Source organism: Rattus norvegicus, chromosome 5 (genome assembly GCF_036323735.1).
Source record: "Rattus norvegicus strain BN/NHsdMcwi chromosome 5, GRCr8, whole genome shotgun sequence".
NCBI lineage: Eukaryota > Metazoa > Chordata > Mammalia > Rodentia > Muridae > Rattus > Rattus norvegicus.
The window spans coordinates 29767409-29795033 of record NC_086023.1 but is presented as its reverse complement, the minus strand read 5'-3'; the positions used below and the strand labels follow the sequence as shown (position 1 = coordinate 29795033).

The 27625-nt window shown below is 41.2% G+C and overlaps 1 protein-coding gene across 2 annotated transcripts in view; it reads right to left on the bottom strand.

The window, feature by feature from the left end:
- Positions 1-27625, bottom strand: part of Virma (vir like m6A methyltransferase associated) — a 63502-nt gene that overhangs the window by 26997 nt on the left and 8880 nt on the right. Inside the window, exons 3-10 of one of the 2 annotated variants that reach the window (NM_001107915.1) lie at positions 25180-25266; positions 17032-17080; positions 12405-12573; positions 10954-11076; positions 9846-10118; positions 5768-6908; positions 2266-2418; positions 231-719 (exon numbers count right to left, since the gene is read on the bottom strand). In NM_001107915.1, the coding sequence (NP_001101385.1) occupies positions 231-719; positions 2266-2418; positions 5768-6908; positions 9846-10118; positions 10954-11076; positions 12405-12573; positions 17032-17080; positions 25180-25266 (2484 nt within the window). The remainder of the gene's footprint in view (positions 1-230; positions 720-2265; positions 2419-5767; positions 6909-9845; positions 10119-10953; positions 11077-12404; positions 12574-17031; positions 17081-25179; positions 25267-27625) is intronic. The other variant, XM_063287575.1, reaches the window with a different exon arrangement.

The following is a 27625-nucleotide window of genomic DNA, read 5'->3' as shown; positions in this document are numbered from 1 at the left end:
GCACAACGCAGAGATTCCTGTTATTCTAACTCTTAACTAGCAAGTTATGACAAAAGATATATAGATATATATGTGTATATAGATAGATAAGTACAACTTAAGATACACATACATACATCCATACATTACATAAATCCATGCCAAAGAGACTTCTTTTGTAAAGAAACTAGACTACGAGTGACCTAGATTCCTAACATAACTGAGATTTTAAAAAATAAGTAGAAAATTACCCTAGGGCTTCTTTGGAATAGTACTCCATTAGAGTAATGAGACTCTGAAGGTTTTTGTCAAGGCTGAAAACATGGCCAACAGCTGATCTTCCAACAGGATTAAAAGTAATCAAATAAAGATTGTGGAGGGTGCCCAGGAGATCCGAATGGTCAGTTTCCTCACTGGCTGTACAACGCTGAAAATGGCTGAACAGTTCTGTGACGCACTGGAGAGTCTGAGTTGAGTCCTGCAGCCACAAGGCAAAGGCATCGTCAACCCCGTCAGACTGAAGGCCCTCCTCTTCGTCTTGATCGTAAAGGTGGCACAGAGCTCGGATCAACAAGTTTGTTGCTTCATATTCTGACATAAAAAAGAGAAGGCCCTTTTGTGACTGTGCGAGAAACTTTAAAACGTCCTTGGTGGCTTGCAGCACTCCGGGATGGGCACTTGTTATTGGAATCGACAGAAGCAAGGTGACCAACTCCAGGAAGTGATGGCTGTGAAGATACCTGCGGAGGTCAAGTGACACGTGTCAGGGAGCTATAAAGCACTCTTCCTGTCCTCAAACCACAGGACTCTACAAAGTAAACACCTGACTAGCTTTAATTACAGAAACGGTTTTCCCCAGAAATGGAAATAATTATTACAATGTGAGTACCAACTCTCTTCTGTGGTGTCCTATGAAAGCAGAAGTTCTGAATACTCAACAGACCCTCAAGCAATGACTGCAGACAAGTTCTTGCTTTGACTTAACGATGACTAATTCTGACTCTCATTTCTACGCCGCCTACCAATACTCCTTTTCCTCTATGGTCTCACTGTACTTATAGAGTGCCAGTCTGTGTGAACTGGTGTGTCCAGGGAATGTAAGGACTTAGACTTACTGTCTGATATGAGTTAGTATTGCCAGAAAAAGTTACAAATTATAAACTGCAGCATGTAAGTAGTTACTACTAAATATAGAATTTATTTTTGTATTTTTCCCCTCTCTACCAAATCTAAGAACTACTCTTTTATATTGTGAGTCAGCATCTCAGGTTGGCCTAAAATTCACTATGTAGCCCAGGCTAACTTCTAATTCATGGGAATTCTCTGTCTCAGCCCAACCAAGTGATGGGACGACTGGAGTGAGTTGCCAGGCTCTGGCTTCAGAGTTTCAGAACTATTTCTCTTTTAAATATGCGTGTGTGTGTGTGTGTGTTGTCGTCAGAGAACCACCCAAGAGAGTTGGTTCTCTCCTTCCATTGTATGGGTTCTGGGGATCAAACTGAGGTTGCCAGGATTGGTGGCAAATGCCTTTATTTACTGAGCCACCTACTAGTGAACTGTATATCTTAGTATATAAAATACTTTTAAAAGATTTCTTTTTATTAATTATGTGTATGTATGTATGTCTCTCTAAGTATATACATATGAGTGTCCATATATGAGTTGACCTGAAGGGGTCAGAGCCATTGGGTCCCCTGTGAGATGGAGTTACTGGCCTCTGTGATCCACGTGATAAATGTGGGTACTGGGATTCACTGCAACGGCGGTGTATGCTAGTAAATTCTGGGTCAGTTCTCCAGCCCCTGGTATACGTAAGTTTAGGAGGAGAGCAGTTAAAAAGTACCCACTGCTATAAAACAGACCTAAAGGTTACTCACAACTTTTACTATTGTTTGTTTTTAAACCAGGGTAAAGCACTATAAACCCAGGCTGGCCTGGTACTATGTAGGCAAGGTCAGTCTCAAACGTGGCAATCCTCCTGCCTCTACTTTATGACCCTGGGATTATAATATGCCACCATGCCTAGCTAAGCTCTTCTAAAGCAGGTTTTTAGAAATGATATCTAGAGTTTCAAGGAAAAAAATTTTCCCAAAAATTTTGAAATGGGAAGGACTTTAACAAAGTTTGGCTCAATGCACATTTGCTAACTTTGAGGTAAGAAAGTTTTTTACTTTCTTAAATTTGAAAGTCTGATTTTCACACATGTAGTCACTAAATGGTTTCAGGTCAGAATTTATATTTATCAAAAACTACAACTGACTTTAAATATTTAAGAATAATTTTTACCTTATGTTGTGGGTGTTCTGCTTGCATGTATGCCTGTGTACCATGTGTGTACAGTGCCCACATAGGCCAGAAGAGGCCATTGGACCGTCTGGAACTGGCGTAGCTGATGGTTGTAAGCCACTATTTGAGTGTTCAAAACCAAACCCAGGCCCTCTAAAAGAGGACAAGTACTATTAAGTAATGAGCCATTACTCCAGGCCCTAAAATGAGTTATTTAATCCTTTCACTGCTTAAACTGAGGCTTCCAGAATATTCTTATCATTTTCATGAATATCATGGTACTCATAATAAACACCCTCAGTAATAGCTTTCTACAAACCCAAAGGTAATTCAAAATGACACAATTACCCCCAGTACATCCTTAACTTCCTTACAGACTGTCTACAAAGTAGTTACCACAGCAAGCTATCTCTACAAAGACACACTTACAAGGTAGGCTCTTGGCTAATATCTGCAAACAAGATTTCGGAGTTCTCATTTCCCAAAAGTCAAGGATGGCTCATCATGTCTAAGTTATTTATAATTTATGTAAATATCTGTTTCCTTTCTGGAAGTAGAAAATTCTGAAACACTACAATAGTGAATTGATTCCTGAATGCCAACTAGTTTGATATATGATTTCTACTTTGCAAAGAAATGCACCAAAACAGCATCTATTTTTTTTATTTACTTTTTATTAAAGCTGCAGTGTCTAAGGTACCTTTGTGAACAGTGCCTTGGGCACTTGTTCAGTACAGCTGCACGCCGAGTCCTATGTGTCCTGCTAGAAAATACTAGGGCTGACTTTGTGGATCCTCAAATATATTGTTAGAATTTTTCTATTACTTCAAAGTAATCCTTCCCAAAACACAATGATTCTTTTTCTAAGATTCTCTGACTCCAAATTTATTGATGGGAACATCAATAAAACCACAGTTTCAGTTCTTGCCTTGACTAGAGTGCTCCGAGTGCTTATTCTTCCCACAATCTCTTCTCTGCAGTCTCGATGCTAGGGATGACCCTTCACAGATTCTCCAGAGCCGCACGGTATGTGCTCCCTTCCTGGGACAGACCACTATAATAAGCCAATATTTAACCAGTACCTAGAATCTTCAGACTTGCCTATTTACTGACTAATTTCAGTAACTTTTCTTTCATAATAATCTTGCAGTATAAAATTTTACAACACTATTTTAAGTATATCTACTACTCTAAAATGCTATCTTCCTAATTCTGAAAATATAGCTCAAAGTCCCCAGCATAGTATCCAAGTCCTTTACTCCCTCTGCTCTATCTACCTCTTCCTCAGCAGACGGAATGGGGAGGGATAGCATTTAAAGAGCAGGCAATATTACTGTCTCCTCAGTAACTGTTTGAAAGCAGCTCGTTCTTTCCTTACCGCAATACCTTCTGCCACCATTAGGACACGACTTTATACCTCCCACTTTATTAAAAATAAAGTTGCCAATAACAAATTGCCAAGATTACAAAAGTATTTGCGTATTCACATGATTTCTATTCTCCTGCCAAAGCCAAAGTCTCCCTTTTTAAACTGGACTATTTTTTATGACAGGGCCTCACCAAACAGCCCTGGCTGGCCTAGAACTTGCTATGTAGACCAAACTACCCGTTAAGTCACAGAGATCCAACTGCATCTACCTCCCAAGTGCTGAGATTAAAGGCACAGACTGCCAGACCGGCATGTCTCAAACCCTGTCCCAGCAATCGAGCTCTTCCTCCCACTTCTCCCTCTTTACTGAGTTTTAAAATCTGACATTCTTCCCAGTTTACAAACATGCTTTCCCATTCCAGAAAAATGAAATAAAGAGTTTCCTTTCTGTCTACAACGTGTCTATCTAAATGTTGCCTTACTTCCTCATTTTGTATTTTAAAAGGTCCTCACATAGCCCACACTGGCCTCAAACACTATCCAGTCAAGGATGATGTAAGACTTGTGATCCTCCTGCCTCCACCTCCGAGCGCTGGAATTACAGGCTAAGGATGGAACTCAGCTTCTGTCAGCCAAACACCTACATCCCCGGGCTTGCAGCCTCATTTGCTACTGGCCTTTGAAGCCAGGTGGGCTGGAAGAGCAGCCCACACTGCTTTCCCATCCTCCTCTTCATCATTCGCACCTCATTCCCTTGTACAGGTTAAAGCAAACAAGACGAGAAGCTGGCGTTCCATCCACCATCTGATGTGCACTTCAAAGCACATGCATGACTTCACTCACATCCTCATGTTCTCAGTCTCATGTGCGTCTTCATCCTTCTTCGCTGGCTTTGCTTTGTTGATGAGCATGCCGCCCGCCATTCTCTCCTGCCATTTTATCTGGCTGCCTGCACTCTAAGCACTCTGCTCTGGGCTAACATTCAATCTCCTCAGTGTTCCGCTCTTCCTAGTCACCAGTCTGTGAGGACTGGCAGGGTCTGGCCTAACATGTTTGCTTGGTTTCCTTCAAAGGCTAGACCACAGGAAGAGAAGCCCAGAAGTGCAGAGCAGTCGGGTCTCTCGTGGCCAGTCTAAGAGGGAAAGAGCTGGTGAACGGGGCCCGCCGGAGTCTCTCAGTGAAGTGGGAGGGGAACACGCGTTAGCCAGTTCCTCAGAGCACCCTCAGCGGAATGAGCTCCATATGTCCACACAAGTCTCTAACACTTCCCTTTATTCGCCTTTTTCCTCTCCATCTTCTCTCCTCGAGAACTTCTTCTGCTTGCCAAGAGAAGCTCTCAAACTAGAACCTCACAAGACTCTGGATTTGTTTTAGGAAAGTGAAATAGGACTGCAAAACTTCAGCTAAAACCAGAAATGGCCAAGTACAGATTCTAGCACACAAGTACCCCATTGATTACCAATGCACTTCATCACAAAGAAAGGAAGAAAAAACATCATAGAAATAATAAAAGGCCTGCCTTTTCATTTGTTGTTAGTTCAAAAGTTATAAGCAAAATGCCAGATGTTTCAAAAGTTAAATATTTCAAAAGTTAAAACAAATGTAAAATCTCTTGTGGATTAGTAAAAAGCTAATGTGGTTGCATCACTGAATGAGATACTAACAATGACAAAATTCTACTCTCCCATAACTAGAAGGATTGATGACAGAAGCCAGTGGTGACACTGAAGACACACGATCAAGACCACAGAACCACCATCCTAACTATGATGGACAGGAGTGGTCAGGAACCAGGGTCTTATACAGAGCCTCTCCTTACCATGCCAGTCTTTCTACCATGTCCCAGGAGGTCGGCTGCTTTACATTCATTTTACTTACAGACAAGTTAAACTAGCACGGTTATTACTTACTAGCACCTATGTTCCTAACTCAGCTTTAAATACCAACACGATGAAGGCTTACTCAAATAGTAATGTATTTCTGAGTTTACTACTAAATACCTAATCTGAAATATAACTATCCTTACATAATTATGTATTGCATATGAACAGAAAAAATCAAAGTAACAACAGAAGAACAGAAGATCCCTCCACTGATCTGTGAAATGTCTTTCCCAAACCAAGTGTGTCTTACCTAAAGAGAACAGGATATGGGTCATCCCTCTCTGGAGGTCCAGTAATCCGTGCTATTGTTGGGAAAGACTTAACAGGAGGTTGGATCATTGTGTGAGGTGCAGTTTCCATTAGATGAAAAACCTCCTCTAAAAGATTAATAAGCTTTTCTATTTCGCCTTCGCTTATATTTGAGGATTCCAATAGATCCATGTCCATAGAAGCTTCTACTTCATTCTCATAATCTGGGTTTGCTCTCTCCAGTACAGCATCTGTGTCGTGATCAGGCTCGCTGGGGTTGGGAACAGATGAAGTCTTCTCTGCTATATGGTCACCGAGTCTTTTAATCTCTGACAAGACTTCATAGAAATGGCATTTTTGAAGAATAGCTGAGCCAGCAGTGACAACCCTCACCGTCTGATCTAGAAGTATGAGCTCCAGCAGTTTTTGATAGCCACTTTTCTCACTTTGGGTGCTTCTTAAAAAGGCCTCCATTCCTTCGGTCATGCTAATGACACTGTCCAAAGCTTTAAAAGCATTTAACTTAAGGGACGATGAGACATGATCAGCAAATAGGAGATCAAACAATACACTGATCACTCCTGCTTGTAGCAATTCTGTGACTCCTGGAGCCCCACATTCTGCTAATGAGGTCACTAGCTTGGTCCCAGCTTTGAGCTGTCTGACATTTAAGGCTATGGGCTGGCGAAAGGCTACTTGTAAATTTAAAGCTTGCATTGTCCAGTCTACCAACTGGCCAAGGGAGTCTTGTTTTGTGTTCTTCAACTGCAAATAGCTTAATCCTTTTATAATTAAACTTGGGACTTCTTCTAGAGCTGTCACCCACTTTGCGCCCCTGTCTTCGTGATACAGATCTAGCAGCTCAGTTAACTTCAACGAAGCTTCTATTGCCCCTGAATTCTCTTTATCTGGACCCTGATCCTTCATTCTATTGATTTCAATTTCAAAAGTAGTTTTGTATGGGCAGCTGAAATACAAGAGTGGTACCAGCTCCCTGTCATAGGGGTCGTATGTCATAGGAGGAACAGACGCCAGGTCTTCCGGAGTGTATTCAACATCGAAGTTTGGATACTTGAAAGTTTCACGTTCCAAGTCAGCAATCCCATCTTCATCACTGGAGATCTGCTCGTAGCCATCGTCCCCTGAAAATAAGTTTAAACAATATTTGAACACTACATCACTCTTATGACTGCATGAACACTGGCTGATTAATACCCTGGTTTCATGGTAAACCAAGCATTTGAAACTTTGAACGACTGATTTCCTTAAAAAAAAAAAAAAAAAAATCAAGTTTTGCTTCCCCTCATAACAAGAACTGACAAAACTTACACTCTGTAATAAGATAATTATAATTATGAATAAGCTTACTGACAAATGTCTCCATTATGCACATTGAGCTTTATAATTAATTCTGTGATGACACCTTTTCCTGTTGGAATAAAATTAGGAATTCAAAATAACAAAAACAATTCTCTCAGGAGGGAAGAAATTAAGCTTAACCTTCTGATTCATTTAACTTTTCATTATTTTTGGTTTGCAGGTATCTGTGCATGAATATGTGCACATGAGTGCCCAGGGAGGCCAGAGGTATCAGATGTCCATGGGCTGGAGTTACAGGCAATTCTGAGCTGCCCAGTGGGGATTCTGGGAACCGAACTTAGGTCCTTGAAAGAAGTAGTTCATGCTCTTATTCACTGAGTCATCTCACTGGACTCTTCAGGGATTTTTTAAAGTACACTTTTTTATTTATTCATTTATTTATGGGGTTGGGGACGTGTGTCATGGCACATGTGTGAGCTCAGAGGACAACTAGCATGAGGCAGTCATCTGCTTCTGCATATACTGTCTCAAAACAGGGAAGGAGGGAGACTACAGAGATGGCTCAGGTGGTAAAGTGTCTAGCACTCAAGAATAAACTCTGGGTTCTAATAACCCAGCACACATAAAAAAAAAAAAAAAAAAAAAAAAAAAAAAAAAAAACTGGAGTAGAGGATGGGGAGATGGTTCAGTGGAGGACATGTAAGAATGAGCACCAGAATCTGGGTATCCGGAACCCAGTAAATGTTAGGGTGCAGTGAAATGCATCTAGAACCCCACCGAGGGTAATGGGAGCAGAGAGACAGGTGGATCTTAGACAGACAGCCTAGCTAAAACAGGTCATAACAATATGACTGCCTACTTATAAAAAAAGTAAACATGTCTAAAGATAGCCCAAAAAGAAAAGGACAGCAACCTACACACAAAACCTTTGACCCAAAATGTGTCCTGCCTACAAGATGTGCAGAGATATAAAGTTTGAGCAGAGAATGAGGGAATGGCCAACCAATGACTGCCCTGAACTGAGATCCATCTCACAGGCAAGCACCAATCCCTGACACTATTAATGATACTGTTATGTTTGCAGACAGGAGCCTAGCACAACTGTCCTCTGAGAGGCTGCACCCAGGAGTCAATGGAAAAAGACTCGTACCTAAACATTAGGTGAAGCTCTGGAGAAGGGAGTTGGGAGAAGGATTGAGGGACTTGAGGACAGGACTCCACAGTAAGACCAACAGAATCAACTAACCTGGACCCCTGGCGGCTTCCAGAGACTGACTCACCAACAAAGAGCAAGAACAGGCTGGACTAGGCCCCTGCACATACGTAGCATATGAGCAGATGGATCTTCATGCGGGTGTCCTAACAACTAACGCAGGGGCTGTCACTAAGCCTGTAGCCTGCCTGGCTGTGGATCGTGAACCCCTAAATGGACAGCCTTGTCAAACCTCAGAGGAGAGGATACACTTAGTTCTGCATCACCTTGACGTGCAAGGGGGGTGTCAGTGGGGGAGTGACATCCAGGAGGAGCTTCCCCTTCTCTTCTGAGAATAGGAATACTCTCACCTGGAACGGGGGAGACGTGCATGAGGGGGTACTGGGGGGGGAATATTGTAAAGTAAATTAATTATTAGTTTTTTAAAAAAACAGTCTCTCCCCCAAAAAAATGTTTCTAGAAAATTACTCCAGTCCTCTCGCCTCTCTTAACATTCTTTGTGCTCAACCCTTAGTAACACACTCATACAAAGATGACTCTCGGGAATTTGACTCTCTAATAGCCCGGATTCACTGCAAGTCAAGTCCCCTGTTCATTCTTGCCGTCTCTGACAAGCTGTCCTCCTAAGAAAACTACTGGATGAAATGCGACTATCTGCGAGTCACACACACACATCCACACATGGTTACTCGGCAATCTGGGAACGGAGGGAGCTAAAAACGGAGCACTTGGAATTTAATGTGTTCGCCTGATAAAATACTGAGGGTGGGGGTTGTTTTAGAATTATAGAGCATCTGTGAGCTCACAAATGATTGCAGTGATCTAACTCATAAATGATTGCAGTGATCTAACTCATAAATGATTGCAGTGATCTAACTCATAAATGTCTTAAAGCTAAGGTAAATCGTCACTCTGTATAAATGTTCAGTATCATATGTCATTTCTTGCAAATTAAGAACTTTTAAAAGATATTAGAGTTAACTGGTCAATTAACTTTTTTTCTTGGTCAATTAACAAAAATTGATCAATTTTTTAAAAGGAAAACTAAAACCTAATCAAAGAATCGTACCACTCAGCCACATGTACTTAAATTGAGCTACCCAGACAAATTTCTGAAAATATCACAGCATTTGTTAACGTATTTCTGCAGTGTCTACTTTATACGTTGGTCTAGCTTATGATAAATCAATGCATACTCTAAAAGCAGCCTATTTTTAGATCCTGCTCCCCTGACAAACACTGATGGTTCCAAAAGTAACTACTCATGCAGAAACCAAATAAAACCTTTCCCCAGGAAATGAGAGAGACAGGCACTTGGGCTAGTTAGTTAGAAAGAGGAGGTGACACGGTCACAAAAAGAAGTTAGGTGATGGGGAATACAGACTGGAGACAGAAACCTCACTTGCTATCAGGGACTGAAGCCAATCTACATGACCCTTAGAGCTCTAACCCACTTACTGCTACTATGAACATCTGTGAGGCTCAGAGCAGCACGCACTTAGTGTCTAGTATTCAAATTCACAAAGTCCTAGCTAAAGTCACACACCTTCACCTTCTTCATCTTCTTCACCCTCCTCCTCTTCATCTTCCTCATCATCATCAGGGATACTGTCCACTGTATGGCAGTCATCCTCATCTTCATCCTCTTCTTCGTCTACATCCACATCATCTTCATCATCTTCTCCCTCTTCCTGCTGTTCTTCTTCGACCTCCCCCTCATCGGAATACTGACCTTCCTGCGGGACGGAATTCCTATCAGGAGAAATGGGCTCAAAGTAATCTTCTCTGTGGGGAACATCTTCTTCTTTGTCACCAGACACTGAAAAAGATGAGATTGAAAGCAGATTATTGAATGGTTTAACTATCATAAGGCAGCAGGACTAGAGCTTCAGCTACATAATACACGTTGGGTGATTTAGCTCATATATGTTCTTTTTAAAAATGGTAGATTAATAACTTGAGACTAATATGGTGACTTATGCTTCTAATCCTAGCACTTGAGAAACAGAAGCAGGGAGAGCAGGTCAAGGCCAGTCTCAGCCCCATAGTAAATCGGAGGCCAACCTAGACTACATGAAACTCTGATTCAAAACAAAACTAAGTCCCACTCATGATATTCATTATATAATTTCATGTACTACCAACTAATAGAATCGACTACTTCATAGTATTTTATGCTCTGTAGTATATGGGAAATTCTTTTCAGTTTTTAAATTATTAAGTGATTTTTTTCCAATACACACTACTTATTTTAACTGCTATATAATAATACATCAATATTCTATTTTTAAAGTAAGCACTGTTGGTATAACTTCAAATTAACTAACATTTTTTAGTAAGTTGTTCTGCCAACAGGAAAAACACAAAGAACCTCTAACAGAATGAGGAAGCCTGGGGAGAGGAGGCAACTATCAAGATTTGATCACCTTAGGTTTTTCTTTAATTGATAAGCACCACTTGAGCTGGACATGGTAGTGTACGTGGTAATCCCAGCTCAGGAGGCTGGGGCAGGCAGATCTTGAGACCAATTTGGTCTGCAGAGTTCCAGCACAACTAGGGCTACACAAAGAAACCCTGTCTCCAAAAATTAAACAAAGTGAGAGAGGCACCACAGATCACTAATGGGTGAGAGGAACTCAGCACAGATTTTACACCTGGCAAAGACATAGGGTCATCCTCATCGTCATCGGGTGGAGGAGGTCCGGGAGGAGTTCTTGGTCCCCGGGGCTGAGGTCTTGGAGGACTTCCATTAAACTGATCTTCTTTCTCACCATCAGCTATAAATGGGAAACAACATGTTCAAATTATTAAAGTATGATGAAATAAACTCATGAAAAATGTTATCATCTGAACTTACCTTCAGAACTGAGTGGTAATATAAGCTTTTCCTGCCTGGAGACTTAAATAAAAAATTGCTGACTAATCTAGAAATCCAGAACTTTTAACTGCCCACACATGAAAATATGATAAGAGTCTAAGACAGTATCCTGGAAACATGAAAACTTAACTCAGACAAGAAAGTAAAGACAAAAGTTCTATTTCATTTTAACTGCCAAAAATTAGAAACTACTCAAAGGTCTTTCAATGGATAAAAAGTTAAATAAACTGTGGTATGGACTGGGGTGAAAATGACAAAGCTGGTTTGAACCCCAGCATCTCAAAAAAAAGCCAGCAAGCACAACGCACGCACACACACACACACACACACACACACGCACGCGTATACACATTACACACACACATACACGCTCATATACTCAGACATAAAAATACACAACACACACATGCACATGTATACACACACACACATACACTCATACTCAAGACATAAAAATATGCACCATACACACGCACACACACACACACACACACACACACACACACACACACACACTCACTCACACACACAGCTCTGATAAAGTTAAAAGGACAAACGTAAGGCATGTTCGTTTCTCACAAAGAGCTCACAATCTGGTTTAAAAAGAGAATTGTTTTATCAGTACCGAAAAATAAAGGGTTTTTAAAAAGAAAGAGTAACATCAAAGAGTACCTGGGCTTGGCATATAAGATGAAGCTAAGAGAAAAAATTAATCGGAAGTAGGCACTGTGACGCCTGCCTACAGGAACATGAGGCAGAAAGGAGAGTAAATTAGAGGCCAGAGTGGGCCACCGACTGAGGACGCACACATACACCTATTTTATTTTAGATTGGGTCAATAATAAAGAAAAGAAAGGACAGATGGGAGAAACAAAGAGGAAGAAAGACAGACAGCCCGCCGGCCGCCAGCCCGAGAGCTTTGGGACTGTTTAAAATGCCGTCCAGAACCAGGTGTGGTGACACACACTTAGTCTCAGCACTCAAGGGGGCAGATCTCTGCGAGTTCTAAACCAGTCAGTGCCTGAAAATGCAGGCAAGCAGGCTAACTCTTCAGAAAAATGAAGAAAATAAAATAAAAGTGAACTCTTACTGACAAGGACACTGACAACTATGTCAAATCTGATACAAAGCCAGAGGAAAGAGCAGGAAAGTTCTTTGGCTCAGCTCTTCCTGCTGTAACAGAACACAGCAGTTTCACTGGGGAAAGTAAACCCAACGACGTCTCACCGTGTTTTAGGCTCCTTTTCAGTGTCGGCTGTGGCTGGGGAGGGGGTGGAGGTGGAGGAGGAGGTGGAGGAGAGTCTCTGTCATGGCTTAGCACTCTATCCACCGATCCATATATTGCCAGGGTCAGACAGTTGTACCAGCCTCTTAGCACCAGACCATCAGTATTTACCTGATTTTTAGGAACAGTAAAAGATCTCAAATTAATGTTTTAATATGCCAAAAGCAAAGTGATATTAAACTAGTTTATTGTTCAGCTAAAGTCTTTAAAAGAACTTCAAAAAAACCAAACCAAAACAAAACAAAACAAAAACAACAACAACAACAAAAAAAAACAAACAAACTGGAGGTTTGGCTCAGTAGTTAAGAGTGTTTGTAGCTCTTCCAAAGACCTCGGTTGAGTTCCCACACCCACGTTAGGAGGCTCACAACTACTAGTAACTCAGGATTCTGAGGGGGTCTGGTGTCTCCTTCTGGTCTCCACAGGCACTGTGTAAAGCTTTAGGTGCACCTACGTATACACCAATAGACACACATACACATAACTTTTTTAATTTAAAGAGTGTGAAGCGATGGTTCATCAGTTAAGCACACTAGCACTGGCTGACCTCAGAGAGAACCCAGATTCTAGTCTACTGAGACTCATCATCTCATAACCGTCTGTAACTCCAGTTCCAGGGAACTGATGCCACCGCATTTGCGTGGTATACAGACACACATGCAGACAAAACACCCAGATGCATCGGTTTTTTTTTTTTTTCAAGACAGGGTTTCACTGTGTACCCCTAGATGTCCTGGAATAGCTCTGTAGATAATGCTGTCTTCAAACTCACAGAGACCCTCCTGCCTCTGCCTCCCAAGTACTGGGATTAAAGGTGTGCACCACCACTGCCTAGCTCAAAATAAGTATTTTTTAATTAAAATAAGCAAAAATAAATACAAGCACTGCTGACAATGCAAAAGACCAATACTGGTGCTAGTAACCCACAGGCAGACTTTACATGGTCCTCCAGTCTTTTCATGTCCATAGTTGATGTCAACTTTGTTCAAAGTGCATGAACAAGCTCCCAAGCAAAAGAAGAAAACTGAGAATGAACTAGGTGAGTCATGAAAGGAAACAGCCCAACGTCTGTCCTGTCTCCAGAATGACAGAGCTCCATAAACTGTTGAGCACTTCTCTCACCGAAATCAGGGACATACGCTCACAATAGCTAGCCATAAATGAGTAACTCTGACAGGCAAGCTTTCAGCTATAAGCGACATTCAGGTCAATATCTTACTATCTAGCCCACTGACACCCGCCTCACCCCCTGCAGTACTCAATACACTTGTTTTTCTTTTCTTTTCTTTTCTTTGTTTTGGTTCTCAAGACAGGGTGTATCCCTGGCTGTCCTGAAGTCAGCCTCGAACTCAGAGATCGACCTGCCTGGATCTCTGCCTCCCAAGTGTTGGGATTTATTTGTTTGGTTGGTTGGAGAGTTGGTTTGGTTTAGGTTTTGGTTTTTAGAGGCAGGGTTTCTCTGTGTAACCGCCCTGCTTGTCCTAGAACTCACCTTGTAGACCAGGCTGACCTCAAACTCACTGGGATTAAAGATGGATGACACCCCACTGCCTGGTAAACTTGTCTTTCTTTAAAAAACTTTTCATTGCAGAAGATCAAAGATCAGCAATGCCATGAGTCCTCAGTATCTCCTTATAAACTAAATACAACAGTTGACATTTTTATAACTTAACCACTAGCTCCACACAGTACCTAAAGGGTCACAGCAGACAGTGAGTCTGAACAACAGCCTGCTGGACACGGCAGTGTACCTTGTCATCCCAGTGCCTGGCCAGCCTGCTGGACATGGCAGTGTACCTGTCATCCCAGTGCCTGGACAGCCTGCTGGACATGGCAGTGTGGCTGTCATCCCAGTGCCTGGACAGCCTGCTGGACATGGCAGTGTGGCTGTCATCCCAGTGCCTGGTCAGAGGCTGAATGCAGGCCATGGGCAGGATTATGGGGCTGGTGGAAAGACAACTGGTTTTCAGTTCTAATTCTGTCATGGATGTTTTTGGGTTTGTTGGTGGATTAACACACAAAACACATTTGATACTGAAAGTATAAAATTTAGACGTGAGATGGTGTTACACACCTTTACCCCCAGCACTCGGGAGGCAGAGTCAGGTGGTTATCTATGACTGAAGTCAGCCTGGTCCACTCTGGGAGTTCCAGGACAGCCAGGACTACACAGAGAAACCGTCTCAATAGATAGATGGATAGATGGATGGATGGATGGATGGATGGATGGATGGATGGATGGATGGATGGATGGATGGATGAAGGAGGTAGGTAGGTGGGTGGTAGGTAGGTAGGTGGGTAGTAGGTAGGTAGGTAGGTAGCTGGGAAGGAAGGAAGGAAGGAAGGAAGGAAGAAGGAAGGAAGAAGGAAGGAAGGAAGGAAGGAGGAAGGAAGGAGGAAGGAAGGAAGGATAAAATGTAGTGTGAAGTTCCACAGCCTCTGTTCTGAGCGCTAACTGTACAGAAGTTCACTAAGATATATAGACTTTGGGTCTGCTTAACGTTCACGTGTGATATTTTTATTCATTTTCAATTTTTTAAATAAAAATTGTGTTGTGTTATTTTTAATTAAAGAGCAAAGAAACAACCTCCCCTAGAAACCAAAGCCTTTGACGTCTAAATTCTCTTCCCAGGTCATTGTCTCAGGTAAAGATGAAGTACTGTGTGTCACTGAAGCCCCTTCTGGAGGAACTATGGGATGAAAGCAATCATTAATTTCCTTGATGGACTCTCCAGGGAAATTGGAGAAAAGCTCAAAGATACCCAGGATTAATTAACAACTCTGAGTAGACATCCCACTGCAAGCCGGGTGTGGTGCACACGGGAGACTAGGCAAGAGGTTCAGGAATCGAAAGGCCAGCCTTGGCTACTTAGTAATCCTGGGCTCATCCTGAGTTACATGAGACCCTGTCTTAAAAAAATGAGAATTGGGCTGAAGAAATGGCTCAGTGTTAGCAGCATGTGCTGTTCTTCCAGAAGTACCCGATGCATAACCACCTGTAACTTCAGCTCCAGGGTCCAGTCCTCTCTGCAGACCTACGTGACCAGCCCCACAGTCATGGCTGCCACACATGTACAGATAACACACACAACAAAGACACACACAGACACACAAAATATAATAACATTTTATTAATTTTAAAGAGATTTTATTTTACTTTAATTAGTGTGTCTGCTTATGCATGCGCACGAGTACAGTACTCTTGCAGGTCAGAGGCAACAGATGGGTCCCTCTGCAGCTGGAGTTATGGTGGGCTGTGCCGCCTGACATGGGTGCTGGGAACCGAACTCAGGTCCTCCACAAAAGCAGTACCCACTCTTATCCACTGACACACCTTTCCAACCCCCCAAAATAAAAATAAATCCTTAAAAAAAAAAATATATATATATATATATATGTATATACATATATATATGCAAGCAAAAAGGAATCCTACTGGAAGGAAGATAACAAATGGATGAAGAGGATAAATCTGCATAAACAGGATGCAAATGATTAAACATATATAACTCAGTTAATTCTCAAGCTAAGTGGCCTCACGTTATTTCTCTATTTCAGGTCTTTCATTATATGACTCTAACTACAATGGCACTTGGTAAATAAAGAAATAAAGCAATTATAGATGAATGAAATTGGTGAAAGAATATGAAAAGTATATATTTTAAAAACTTTAATAAGGGCTGGAGAGATGGCTCAGTGTTAAGAGCACTGACTGCTTTTCTAGAGGTCCTGAATTCAATTCCCAGCAACCACATGGTGGCTCACAGTCATCTATAACAGGATCCAATGAACTCTTCTGGTGTGTCTGAGGACAGCTACAGTGCACTCACATAAGGAGAAAATAAAATAAATTAAAAATATAAACCTTTAATAAAGGGTCTAGAGGATGGTTCAGAAGAGCAAGTACTACTCTTGTAGAGGACCTGAGTTCCATTCCCAGTATCCATATGAGGCAGCTCATAACTGCCTGCGAGTTTAGCTCTAGGAAGACCTGGGAACACATAGATAAGCATACCCATGTACAGATACTTACGAATAATTATTTAAAATAAATTTCTTTAAACAACAAAAAACTTTAGCAGGTCATAGAAATACCTAGTAATTAATTACTGGCCTGAATGCTATAAACTTATCTACCCAGCTAAAAGAGAAGCCTTAATGTGCTTATGTGTGTGCACTAAACATATTCCTGTCAGCAGAGGTCAGAGGAGGGCATCAGATCTTTGGAACCAGAGATACAGATGGATGTAAGCCACCGCATGGTTGCTGACAACCAAACCCAGGGCCTCTGTGAGAGCAACAAGTGCTCTTAACCACTGAGACATTTCTACAGGCCCAGGACTTTATTGTTTTAAAACCATACTTTACTTCATGCTTACCACAAAATGATTCAAGTTCTTTGGACAGAGAATAATGGGACTTTAAAACAGCTTATAAATGCAAGACACTGACAATAGATAACATCCTTGGACATGGGGTCCAGCTCTGTGTCACTAACTTACTCAGATCAACAGCTGAACAGAAGCAAGAACATCAGAAACAAGGTGAAAAAGTCACATTGATAATTACCTTCGAGTTTGGTCTAAAGATGATAGACGTATTCTCATCATATTCCAGACTGTGAAAAGGGTAAGAATAAACACAAAGGTTCAAATAATAAATATTACAGATTATGAAGTTCTGGCTGGTGAAAGAGCTGACTGCACAAAGCACTTACTACACCTAAGTCTGCTGACCTGAGTTCAATCTCTGAAACCTACATAAAGGCAGAAGGAAAAAACCAACTCCTCAAAGTTGTACTCTGACCCATACACCCTCAGCAGGGAAATGCACATGGAAAAATACTAAAGCCACTTCTCAAGACAGCACTGTGGAAAGTACCAATGGTGCTGTGCTGGGGTCTCAGCCCAGACAGGCCAGGTTCTGAGCCTGCTGAAGGGTAGCTGCAGGCGTCTAGTGGTGGGTCTTGGGTGCTTTCAGACACGACCTGGGTCTCCACAGATGTATTACAGTGCCCTATGCTTATTATTTTCTCTAATATTTAAGAACTGCTTAAATGTATCCAAAATGTACAGTTACTAAAACAGCTAATAATTTCTCTCTCCCCCTAAGACTGGAAGGGGCTTCTGTTGTTCCTACGTAAGCTAGAACTATAGTAAACAATTTCCTACACTCTATAAACTGCTACAACGTTATTAGTAATAATCTTACAACCATTTCCCTCCAAAATCTGTTTTCATCAGCTCAGTATACTGCATTATTTTAGGTATTTTCATTATATGAAATCTACCATGTCAGTCAGGGACTTTATTTAAGTGTTCATTTGGCAGCAGAACTTGTACAGTTTTTTAATAACGAAATTAATGAGGAAAACAGTTTTCACCAGTGTTTAGTTTTATATTGAGGTACCTGAGTAAGAGTAAAATAATATAAAAAAAAATACTTTTTCGGGTTTTTCTATTTTTTTTTTTTTTTTTATTAACTTGAGTATTTCTTATATACATTTCAAGTGTTATTCCCTTTCCCGGTTTCCGGGCAAAATCCCCCTCCCCCCTCCCCTTCCTTATGGGTGTTCCCCTCCCAACCCTCCCCCCATTGCCACCCTCCCCCGATAGTCTAGTTCACTGGGGGTTCAGTCTTAGCAGGACCCAGGGCTTCCCCTTGCACTGGTGCTCTTACTAGGATATTCATTGCTACCTATGGGGTCAGAGTCCAGGGTCAGTCCATATATAGTCTTTAGGTAGTGGCTTAGTCCCTGGAAGCTCTGGTTGCTTGACATTGTTGTACTTTTGGGGTCTCGAGCCCCTTCAAGTTCTTCCAGTTCTTTCTCTGATTCCTTCAACGGGGGACCTATTCTCAGCTCAGTGGTTTGCTGCTGGCATTCGCCTCTGTATTTGCTGTATTCTGGCTGTGTCTCTCAGGAGCGATCTACATCCGGCTCCTGTCGGTCTGCACTTCTTTGCTTCATCCATCTTGTCCAACTAGATGGCTGTATATGTATGGGCCACATGTGGGGCAGGCTCTGAATGGGTGTTCCTTCAGTCTCTGTTTTAATCTTTGCCTCTCCCTTCCCAGCCAAGGGTATTCTTTTTCCTCATTTAAAGAAGGAGTGAAGCATTCACATTTTGATCATCCGTCTTGAGTTTCGTTTGTTCTAGGGATCTAGGGTAATTCAAGCATTTGGGCTAATAGCCACTTATCAATGAGTGCATACCATGTATGTCTTTCTGTGATTGGGTTAGCTCACTCAGGATGATATTTTCCAGTTCCAACCATTTGCCTACGAATTTCATAGACTCGTTGTTTTTGATAGCTGAGTAATATTCCATTGTGTAGATGTACCACATTTTCTGTATCCATTCCTCTGTTGAAGGGCATCTGGGTTCTTTCCATTTTCTGGCTATTATAAATAAGGCTGCGATGAACATAGTGGAGCACGTGTCTCTTTTATATGTTGAGGCATCTTTTGGGTATATGCCCAAGAGAGGTATAGCTGGATCCTCAGGCAGTTCAATGTCCAATTTTCTGAGGAACCTCCAGACTGATTTCCAGAATGGTTTTACCAGTCTGCAATCCCACCAACAATGGAGGAGTGTTCCTCTTTCTCCACATCCTCGCCAGCATCTGCTGTCACCTGAGTTTTTGATCTTAGCCATTCTCACTGGTGTGAGGTGAAATCTCAGGGTTGTTTTGATTTGCATTTCCCTTATGACTAAAGATGTTGAACATTTCTTTAGGTGTTTCTCAGCCATTCGGCATTCCTCAGCTGTGAATTCTTTGTTTAGCTCTGAACCCCATTTTTTAATAGGGTTATTTGTTTCCCTGCGGTCTAACTTCTTGAGTTCTTTGTATATTTTGGATATAAGGCCTCTATCTGTTGTAGGATTGGTAAAGATCTTTTCCCAATCTGTTGGTTGCCGTTTTGTCCTAACCACCGTGTCCTTTGCCTTACAGAAGCTTTGCAGTTTTATGAGATCCCATTTGTCGATTCTTGATCTTAGAGCATAAGCCATTGGTGTTTTGTTCAGGAAATTTTTTCCAGTGCCCATGTGTTCCAGATGCTTCCCTAGTTTTTCTTCTATTAGTTTGAGTGTGTCTGGTTTGATGTGGAGGTCCTTGATCCACTTGGACTTAAGCTTTGTACAAGGTGATAAGCATGGATCGATCTGCATTCTTCTACATGTTGACCTCCAGTTGAACCAGCACCATTTGCTGAAAATGCTATCTTTTTTCCATTGGATGGTTTTGGCTCCTTTGTCAAAAATCAAGTGACCATAGGTGTGTGGGTTCATTTCTGGGTCTTCAATTCTATTCCATTGGTCTATCTGTCTGTCTCTGTACCAATACCATGCAGTTTTTATCACTATTGCTCTGTAATACTGCTTGAGTTCAGGGATAGTGATTCCCCCTGAAGTCCTTTTATTGTTGAGGATAGCTTTAGCTATCCTGGGTTTTTTGTTATTCCAGATGAATTTGCAAATTGTTCTGTCTAACTCTTTGAAGAATTGGATTGGTATTTTGATGGGGATTGCATTGAATCTGTAGATTGCTTTTGGTAAAATGGCCATTTTTACTATATTAATCCTGCCAATCCATGAGCATGGGAGATCTTTCCATCTTCTGAGGTCTTCTTCAATTTCTTTCCTCAGTGTCTTGAAGTTCTTATTGTACAGATCTTTTACTTGCTTGGTTAAAGTCACACCGAGGTACTTTATATTATTTGGGTCTATTATGAAGGGTGTCGTTTCCCTAATTTCTTTCTCGGCTTGTTTCTCTTTTGTATAGAGGAAGGCAACTGATTTATTTGAGTTAATTTTATACCCAGCCACTTTGCTGAAGTTGTTTATCAGCTTTAGTAGTTCTCTGGTGGAACTTTTGGGATCACTTAAATATACTATCATGTCATCTGCAAATAGTGATATTTTGACTTCTTCTTTTCCGATCTGTATCCCCTTGATCTCCTTTTGTTGTCTGATTGCTCTGGCTAGAACTTCAAGAACTATATTGAATAAGTAGGGAGAGAGTGGGCAGCCTTGTCTAGTCCCTGATTTTAGTGGGATTGCTTCGAGTTTCTCTCCATTTAGTTTAATGTTAGCAACTGGTTTGCTGTATATGGCTTTTACTATGTTTAGGTATGGGCCTTGAATTCCTATTCTTTCCAGGACTTTTATCATGAAGGGGTGTTGAATTTTGTCAAATGCTTTCTCAGCATCTAATGAAATGATCATGTGGTTTTGTTCTTTCAGTTTGTTTATATGATGGATCACGTTGATGGTTTTCCGTATATTAAACAATCCCTGCATGCCTGGGATGAAGCCTACTTGATCATGGTGGATGATTGTTTTGATGTGCTCTTGAATTCGGTTTGCCAGAATTTTATTGAGTATTTTTGCGTCGATATTCATAAGGGAAATTGGTCTGAAGTTCTCTTTCTTTGTTGTGTCTTTGTGTGGTTTAGGTATAAGAGTAATTGTGGCTTCGTAGAAGGAATTCGGTAGTGCTCCATCTGTTTCAATTTTGTGGAATAGTTTGGATAATATTGGTATGAGGTCTTCTATGAAGGTTTGATAGAATTCTGCACTAAACCCGTCTGGACCTGGGCTCTTTTTGGTTGGAAGGCCTTTAATGACTGCTTCTATTTCCTTAGGAGTTATGGGGTTGTTTAACTGGTTTATCTGTTCCTGATTTAACTTCGATACCTGGTATCTGTCTAGGAAATTGTCCATTTCCTGAAGATTTTCAAATTTTGTTGAATATAGGTTTTTATAGTAAGATCTGATGATTTTTTGAATTTCCTCTGAATCTGTAGTTATGTCTCCCTTTTCATTTCTAATTTTGTTAATTTGGACGCACTCTCTGTGTCCTCTCGTTAGTCTGGCTAAGGGTTTATCTATCTTGTTGATTTTCTCAAAGAACCAACTTTTGGTTCTGTTGATTCTTTCTATGGTCCTTTTTGTTTCTACTTGGTTGATTTCAGCTCTGAGTTTGATTATTTCCTGCCTTCTACTCCTCCTGGGTGTATTTGCTTCTTTTTGTTCTAGAGCTTTTAGGTGTGCTGTCAAGCTGCTGACATATGCTCTTTCCTGTTTCTTTCTGCAGGCACTCAGCGCTATGAGTTTTCCTCTTAGCACAGCTTTCATTGTGTCCCATAAGTTTGGGTATGTTGTATCTTCATTTTCATTAAATTCTAAAAAGTTTTTAATTTCTTTCTTTATTTCTTCCTTGACCAGGTTATCATTGAGTAGAGCATTGTTCAATTTCCACGTATATGTGGGCATTCTTCCCTTATTGTTATTGAAGACCAGTTTTAGGCCGTGGTGGTCCGATAGCATGCATGGGATTATCTCTATCTTTCTGTACCTGTTGAGGCCCGTTTTTTGACCAATTATATGGTCAATTTTGGAGAAAGTACCATGAGGAGCTGAGAAGAAGGTATATCCTTTTGCTTTAGGATAGAATGTTCTATAAATATCCGTTAAGTCCATTTGGCTCATGACTTCTCTTAGTCTGTCTACGTCTCTGTTTAATTTCTGTTTCCATGATCTGTCCATTGATGAGAGTGGGGTGTTGAAGTCTCCCACTATTATTGTGTGAGGTGCAATGTGTGTTTTGAGCTTTAGTAAGGTTTCTTTTACGTATGTAGGTGCCCTTGTATTTGGGGCATAGATATTTAGGATTGAGAGTTCATCTTGGTGGATTTTTCCTTTGATGAATATGAAGTGTCCTTCCTTATCTTTTTTGATGACTTTTAGTTGGAAATTGATTTTATTTGATATTAGAATGGCTACTCCAGCTTGCTTCTTCTGACCATTTGCTTGGAAAGTTGTTTTCCAGCCTTTCACTCTGAGGTAGTGTCTGTCTTTGTCTCTGAGGTGTGTTTCCTGTAGGCAGCAGAATGCAGGGTCCTCATTGCGTATCCAGTTTGTTAATCTATGTCTTTTTATTGGGGAGTTGAGGCCATTGATATTGAGAGATATTAAGGAATAGTGATTATTGCTTCCCTTTATATTCATATTTGGATGTGAGGTTATGTTTGTGTGCTTTCATTCTCTTTGTTTTGTTGCCAAGACGATTAGTTTCTTGCTTCTTCTAGGGTATAGCTTGCCTCCTTATGTTGGGCTTTACCATTTATTATCCTTTGTAGTGCTGGATTTGTAGAAAGATATTGTGTAAATTTGGTTTTGTCATGGAATATCTTGGTTTCTCCATCAATGTTAATTGAGAGTTTTGCTGGATACAGTAACCTGGGCTGGCATTTGTGTTCTCTTAGGGTCTGTATGACATCAGTCCAGGATCTTCTGGCCTTCATAGTTTCTGGCGAGAAGTCTGGTGTGATTCTGATAGGTCTCCCTTTATATGTTACTTGACCTTTTTCCCTTACTGCTTTTAATATTCTTTCTTTATTTTGTGCGTTTGGTGTTTTGACAATTATGTGACGGGAGGTGTTTCTTTTCTGGTCCAATCTATTTGGAGTTCTGTAGGCTTCTTGTATGTCTATGGGTATCTCTTTTTTTAGGTTAGGGAAGTTTTCTTCTATGATTTTGTTGAAGATATTTACTGGTCCTTTGAGCTGGGAGTCTTCACTCTCTTCTATACCTATGATCCTTAGGTTTGATCTTCTCATTGAGTCCTGGATTTCCTGTATGTTTTGGACCAGTAGCTTTTTCCGCTTTACATTATCTTTGACAGTTGAGTCAATGATTTCTATGGAATCTTCTGCTCCTGAGATTCTCTCTTCCATCTCTTGAATTCTGTTGGTGAGGCTTGTATCTACAGCTCCTTGTCTCTTCTTTTGGTTTTCTATATCCAGGGTTGTTTCCATGTGTTCTTTCTTGATTGCTTCTATTTCCATTTTTAATTCCTTCAACTGTTTGATTGTGTTTTCCTGGAATTCTTTCAGGGATTTTTGCGATTCCTCTCTGTAGGCTTTTACTTGTTTATTAATGTTTTCCTGTGCTTCCCTAAGTGTGTTCATGTCTTTCTTGAAGTCCTCCAGCATCATGATCAAATATGATTTTGTAACTAGATCTTGCTTTTCTGGTGTGTTTGGATATTCCATGTTTGTTTTGGTGGGGGAATTGGGCTCCGATGATGGCATGTAGTCTTGGTTTCTGTTGCTTGGGTTCCTGCGCTTGCCTCTCGCCATCAGATTATCTCTAGTGTTACTTTGTTCTGCTATTTCTGACAGTGGCTAGACTGTCCTATAAGCCTGTGTGACAGGAGTGCTGTAGACCTGTTTTCCTCTCTTTCAGTCAGTTATGGGGACAGAGTGTTCTGCTTTCTGGCGTGTAGTTTTTCCTCTCTACAGGTCTTCAGCTGTTCCTGTGGGCCTGTGTCTTGAGTTCACCAGGCAGCTTTCTTGCAGCAGAAAATTTGGTCTTACCTGTGGTCCCGAGGCTCAGGTTCGCTCGTGGGGTGCTGCCCACGGGCTCTCTGCAGCGGCAGCAACCAGGAAGACCTGTGCCGCCCCTTCCGGGAACTTCAGTGCACCAGGGTTCCAGATGGTCTTTGGCTTTTTCCTCTGGCGTCCGAGATGTGTGTGCAGGGAGCAGTCACTTCTGGTTTCCCAGGCTTGTCTGCCTCTCTGAAGGTTTAGCTCTCCCTCCCACGGGATTTGGGTGCAGAGAACTGTTTATCCAGTCTGTTTCTTTCAGGTTCCGGCGGTGTCTCAGGCACAGGGGTCCTGCCGCTCCTGGGCCCTTCCCCACGGGAGCCCAGAGGCCTTATACAGTTTCCTCTTGGGCCAGGGATGTGGGCAGGGGTGAGCAGAGTTGGTGGTCTCTTCCGCTCTGCAGCCTCAGGAGTGCCCACCTGACCAGGCGGTTGGGTCTCTCTCTCACCGGGTCTGGGGGGTTTTTCTATTTTTAAACATTTGAATATAAATATTTTCAAGCCACAAAGACTCTGATGTAATTGGTATGGTATAAGCACACACACTGAGATTTTTAAAAGCACCTCCAAGTAAATCTAATGAACAGTCAGAGAACCAAAGCATTATACTCTAACAACTGTGCACTATGTATAACAAAATGCACACTTAGGGGCTGGGGATGCCATTTTGTTACAGAGTACTTGCCTCGCATCCAAAAGCCCCAAGTTCAATCCCTAGTATCCCACCCCCCACCCCCTCCCCGACCCCCAGAAAAAGAACATTGGGACCAAAGCCTAAGGAAAGCACTCACTCTATAGTCAGGGATACTGCTCAAGGTAGAGCATATGCTTAGTTGTCTACAGTCCTGGGTCTGAAAAATGTTACATTTTTAATATAATTTCCTAAAAGATTAAGAGGATCAGGAAAGAATGAGTGATGTCTGCTAATTCCTGGCAGGAATGTATTTTTTGCATCTTTAAGCTAAGTTTAATTTTTTTCATGTTATAATGAGTTCTTATTAAACTCATTCAGTGGTTATTTTGCCTAATATAACTTTTAAGAATCAAAAAGCTGCCTTTTCCAGATCAGGTTAGTGGTAAATCATGTAATAGTGTCTTATTTATGATGCGTGCACATACATGTAAAAAGCAAACAAAAGATGGCTATTATTTCACAAACTCAAGCTTTTAGTTTGTTATTAAGATTCTCAGGAGTTCAGCATTTTCATAATTCCCACAGAGAAAATTGTGTCTACCACAGATACTCCTTCTGTCTACATATCAGAAGGGTTTGTTTGCTTTTTGACTCAGTAAGGTTTCTGATAAAGTTACTTCGTATATACATACCTTCCCAACCTATCAAAAACTGGAGCACTTGGTTTGCTTACGTTATTGAAAAATAAGTCTAGTTGAAATGTGTGAGGAGATGTTTCCCTGTAAATCAAACAAGAACAAAGTGTTAGCCCGTTTAACAATTAGTTTCTACAGAAAAAAAAAAACACGGTAAGTAGAAAATGAGCAATCTTAAGACTAGAAAAAAATATTCCAAAGATTTAAATTAAAAAGAAAAAAAAAACAAATGACTTGCTCTCATACACACACACACACACACACACACACACACACACACACACACACACACGGGAGGGGAGGTGGCAAATCCCAACCCTGGAGACAGAAGCAGGAGAATCTCTGGTCTACAGAGATAGTTCTGGTGCAGTCAGGACTGCTACACAGAGAACCCTGTCTGAAAAATCAGTCAATCAATCAATCAATCAATCAATCAATCAAAATAAATCTGTTTAAAAACACAACAGGTTGGGTTGTATTAATCCAAGCACTCAGGAGGCACAGGCAGCCTGGTCTACATACAGAGCTAGTCTAGGACAGCCAAGACACAAAGACCCTGTCTTAAAAACCAAACCAAAAAAAGGGTGGATCCTTTCAGGACAGAAATATAGGAATTTTGGGTCTACCTACGTATTTCTAAGTATTATTGTGAGGGAAAAAATGATAAAGTATTTTTGAGTTTAAGATTCCAGGCTTCCTGCCGGGTAGCTGTGGTACACACCACTAGACTTAGGAGGCAGAAGCAAGCAGATCTCTGAGTTTGAGGATAGCCTGGTCCACAGAGCAAGTTCTGGGAGACACAGGGCTACACAGAGAAACTCTGTCTCAAAAAAACAAAACCAAACCAAAAATGAATAGATGTTAAACTTCATGGCACCAAGTGGCTCATCAGGCCAGACAGCTGCCAATCTAGATGACCTGACCTCAATTCCTGGGATTCACATGGAGGAAGAGAACTGATTCCCACAGGGTGTCCTCTGACCTCCGCCCATGACTCCATGACACATGAAGGGCCACACACAGACACATAAACTTAAATAAGCAGTAATAATGTGTAAGATTTCTTCCAGGTTTCTTCTTATGTTTGTTTTACTTCGCTAATCCTTAATTTGATTGTTCTACATGTTAACAATGTGTAAACGCTTCTGGTACTTTTCTATCTCATTACAACATAAGGAGCCATTCGCCCCCCCCCCCCCCCCCACTGAAAACAGGGAGGTATTCTCTGCAAGGGGCAGAGATATACTTTTCCTGCTGTGGTAGCCAAGCTTCAAGATGTCTCCAGTGACCCATGCTTCCTGTTACTCAGAATCTGTTCAGTCTCTATACTGGTCTAGAATCTATAACTGAGAAAATATAGTAAAACTCTCAGCGTGTCACTTCCAATAATCAGTTACAGGAACACTACCTGAGGCGGCTTCCTAGGAATGCTCACTTGTGTCCCGCTCACCCTGGAGAAAGCTCTGCTATGGCTTGAGCATGATGGACCTCCACAGAGAATATCTGCTACTAAGGAATGGCTCCAAGCAAACTCTCCACCCGATTCCCAGCAGAGGTAACATAACAATTCTGACCCGCATCCTGACTATAGACAGGATGCTAAGGATTAAACTCAGGTCCTCATACCTTGTGCAGACAGAACTTAACCAATCCCACGTATCCTGTAGCCCCATCTGGACTTCAACTTGCTATGGAGCTAAAGAGTACTTGGAAGGCCTGAGTCTCACAAGTGCCAGAAATGCACGCACGTCTCCCCGTGCAGTTTAAACTTCAGTCAGTGTTTGTGGTAGTTTTTTCCACACAGCATCTTACGATGCCCTAGCCGGTCTTAAGCTCCAATCCTCCAGGCTCTGCTCCACAATGCTGATCATAGGCATGCCACTCTCATTCTATGCTATGCTTGGGGGTCAATGCAGGGTTTTGTGCATGCTAAGCCAGTACTCTACCAACCAACCTAATTTCATCTCTCCTAAATTCCTTAAACATGGAAAAAATGTATGAGCTCTATTATAAACAATAATTAATGATTGTTTTATATTTTACATTGTAATTTTTGAATGACACCTCTGAAGACTTCTACATCTACTTCTATAAATAACAAAAAATTTTCACAATTAGGAAGAAATGAACTTTGACCCTGAATCTGTCCCATAATATTCACCAGGAAGCAGCAGGTTGAACTATTTTATATAAAAGAAATGGAATTACAAATAGTATCAATAAAATGAAATGTATCAATAAACAAAACCAGTGCCTATGCTATAAGCTAAAAGGTCTTTAAAAAATTCATTTATCATATATATTCACATTTTCACAGCCAAACTACAGTTTCTATCTCTAAGCTAGATAACTAAATAGGAAATAATGATTATTGACATCACAAAAATCAAAACCCTCTTTTATGTCAATTATTAAAGTTATCTAATGTCAGGAACAATGGTCT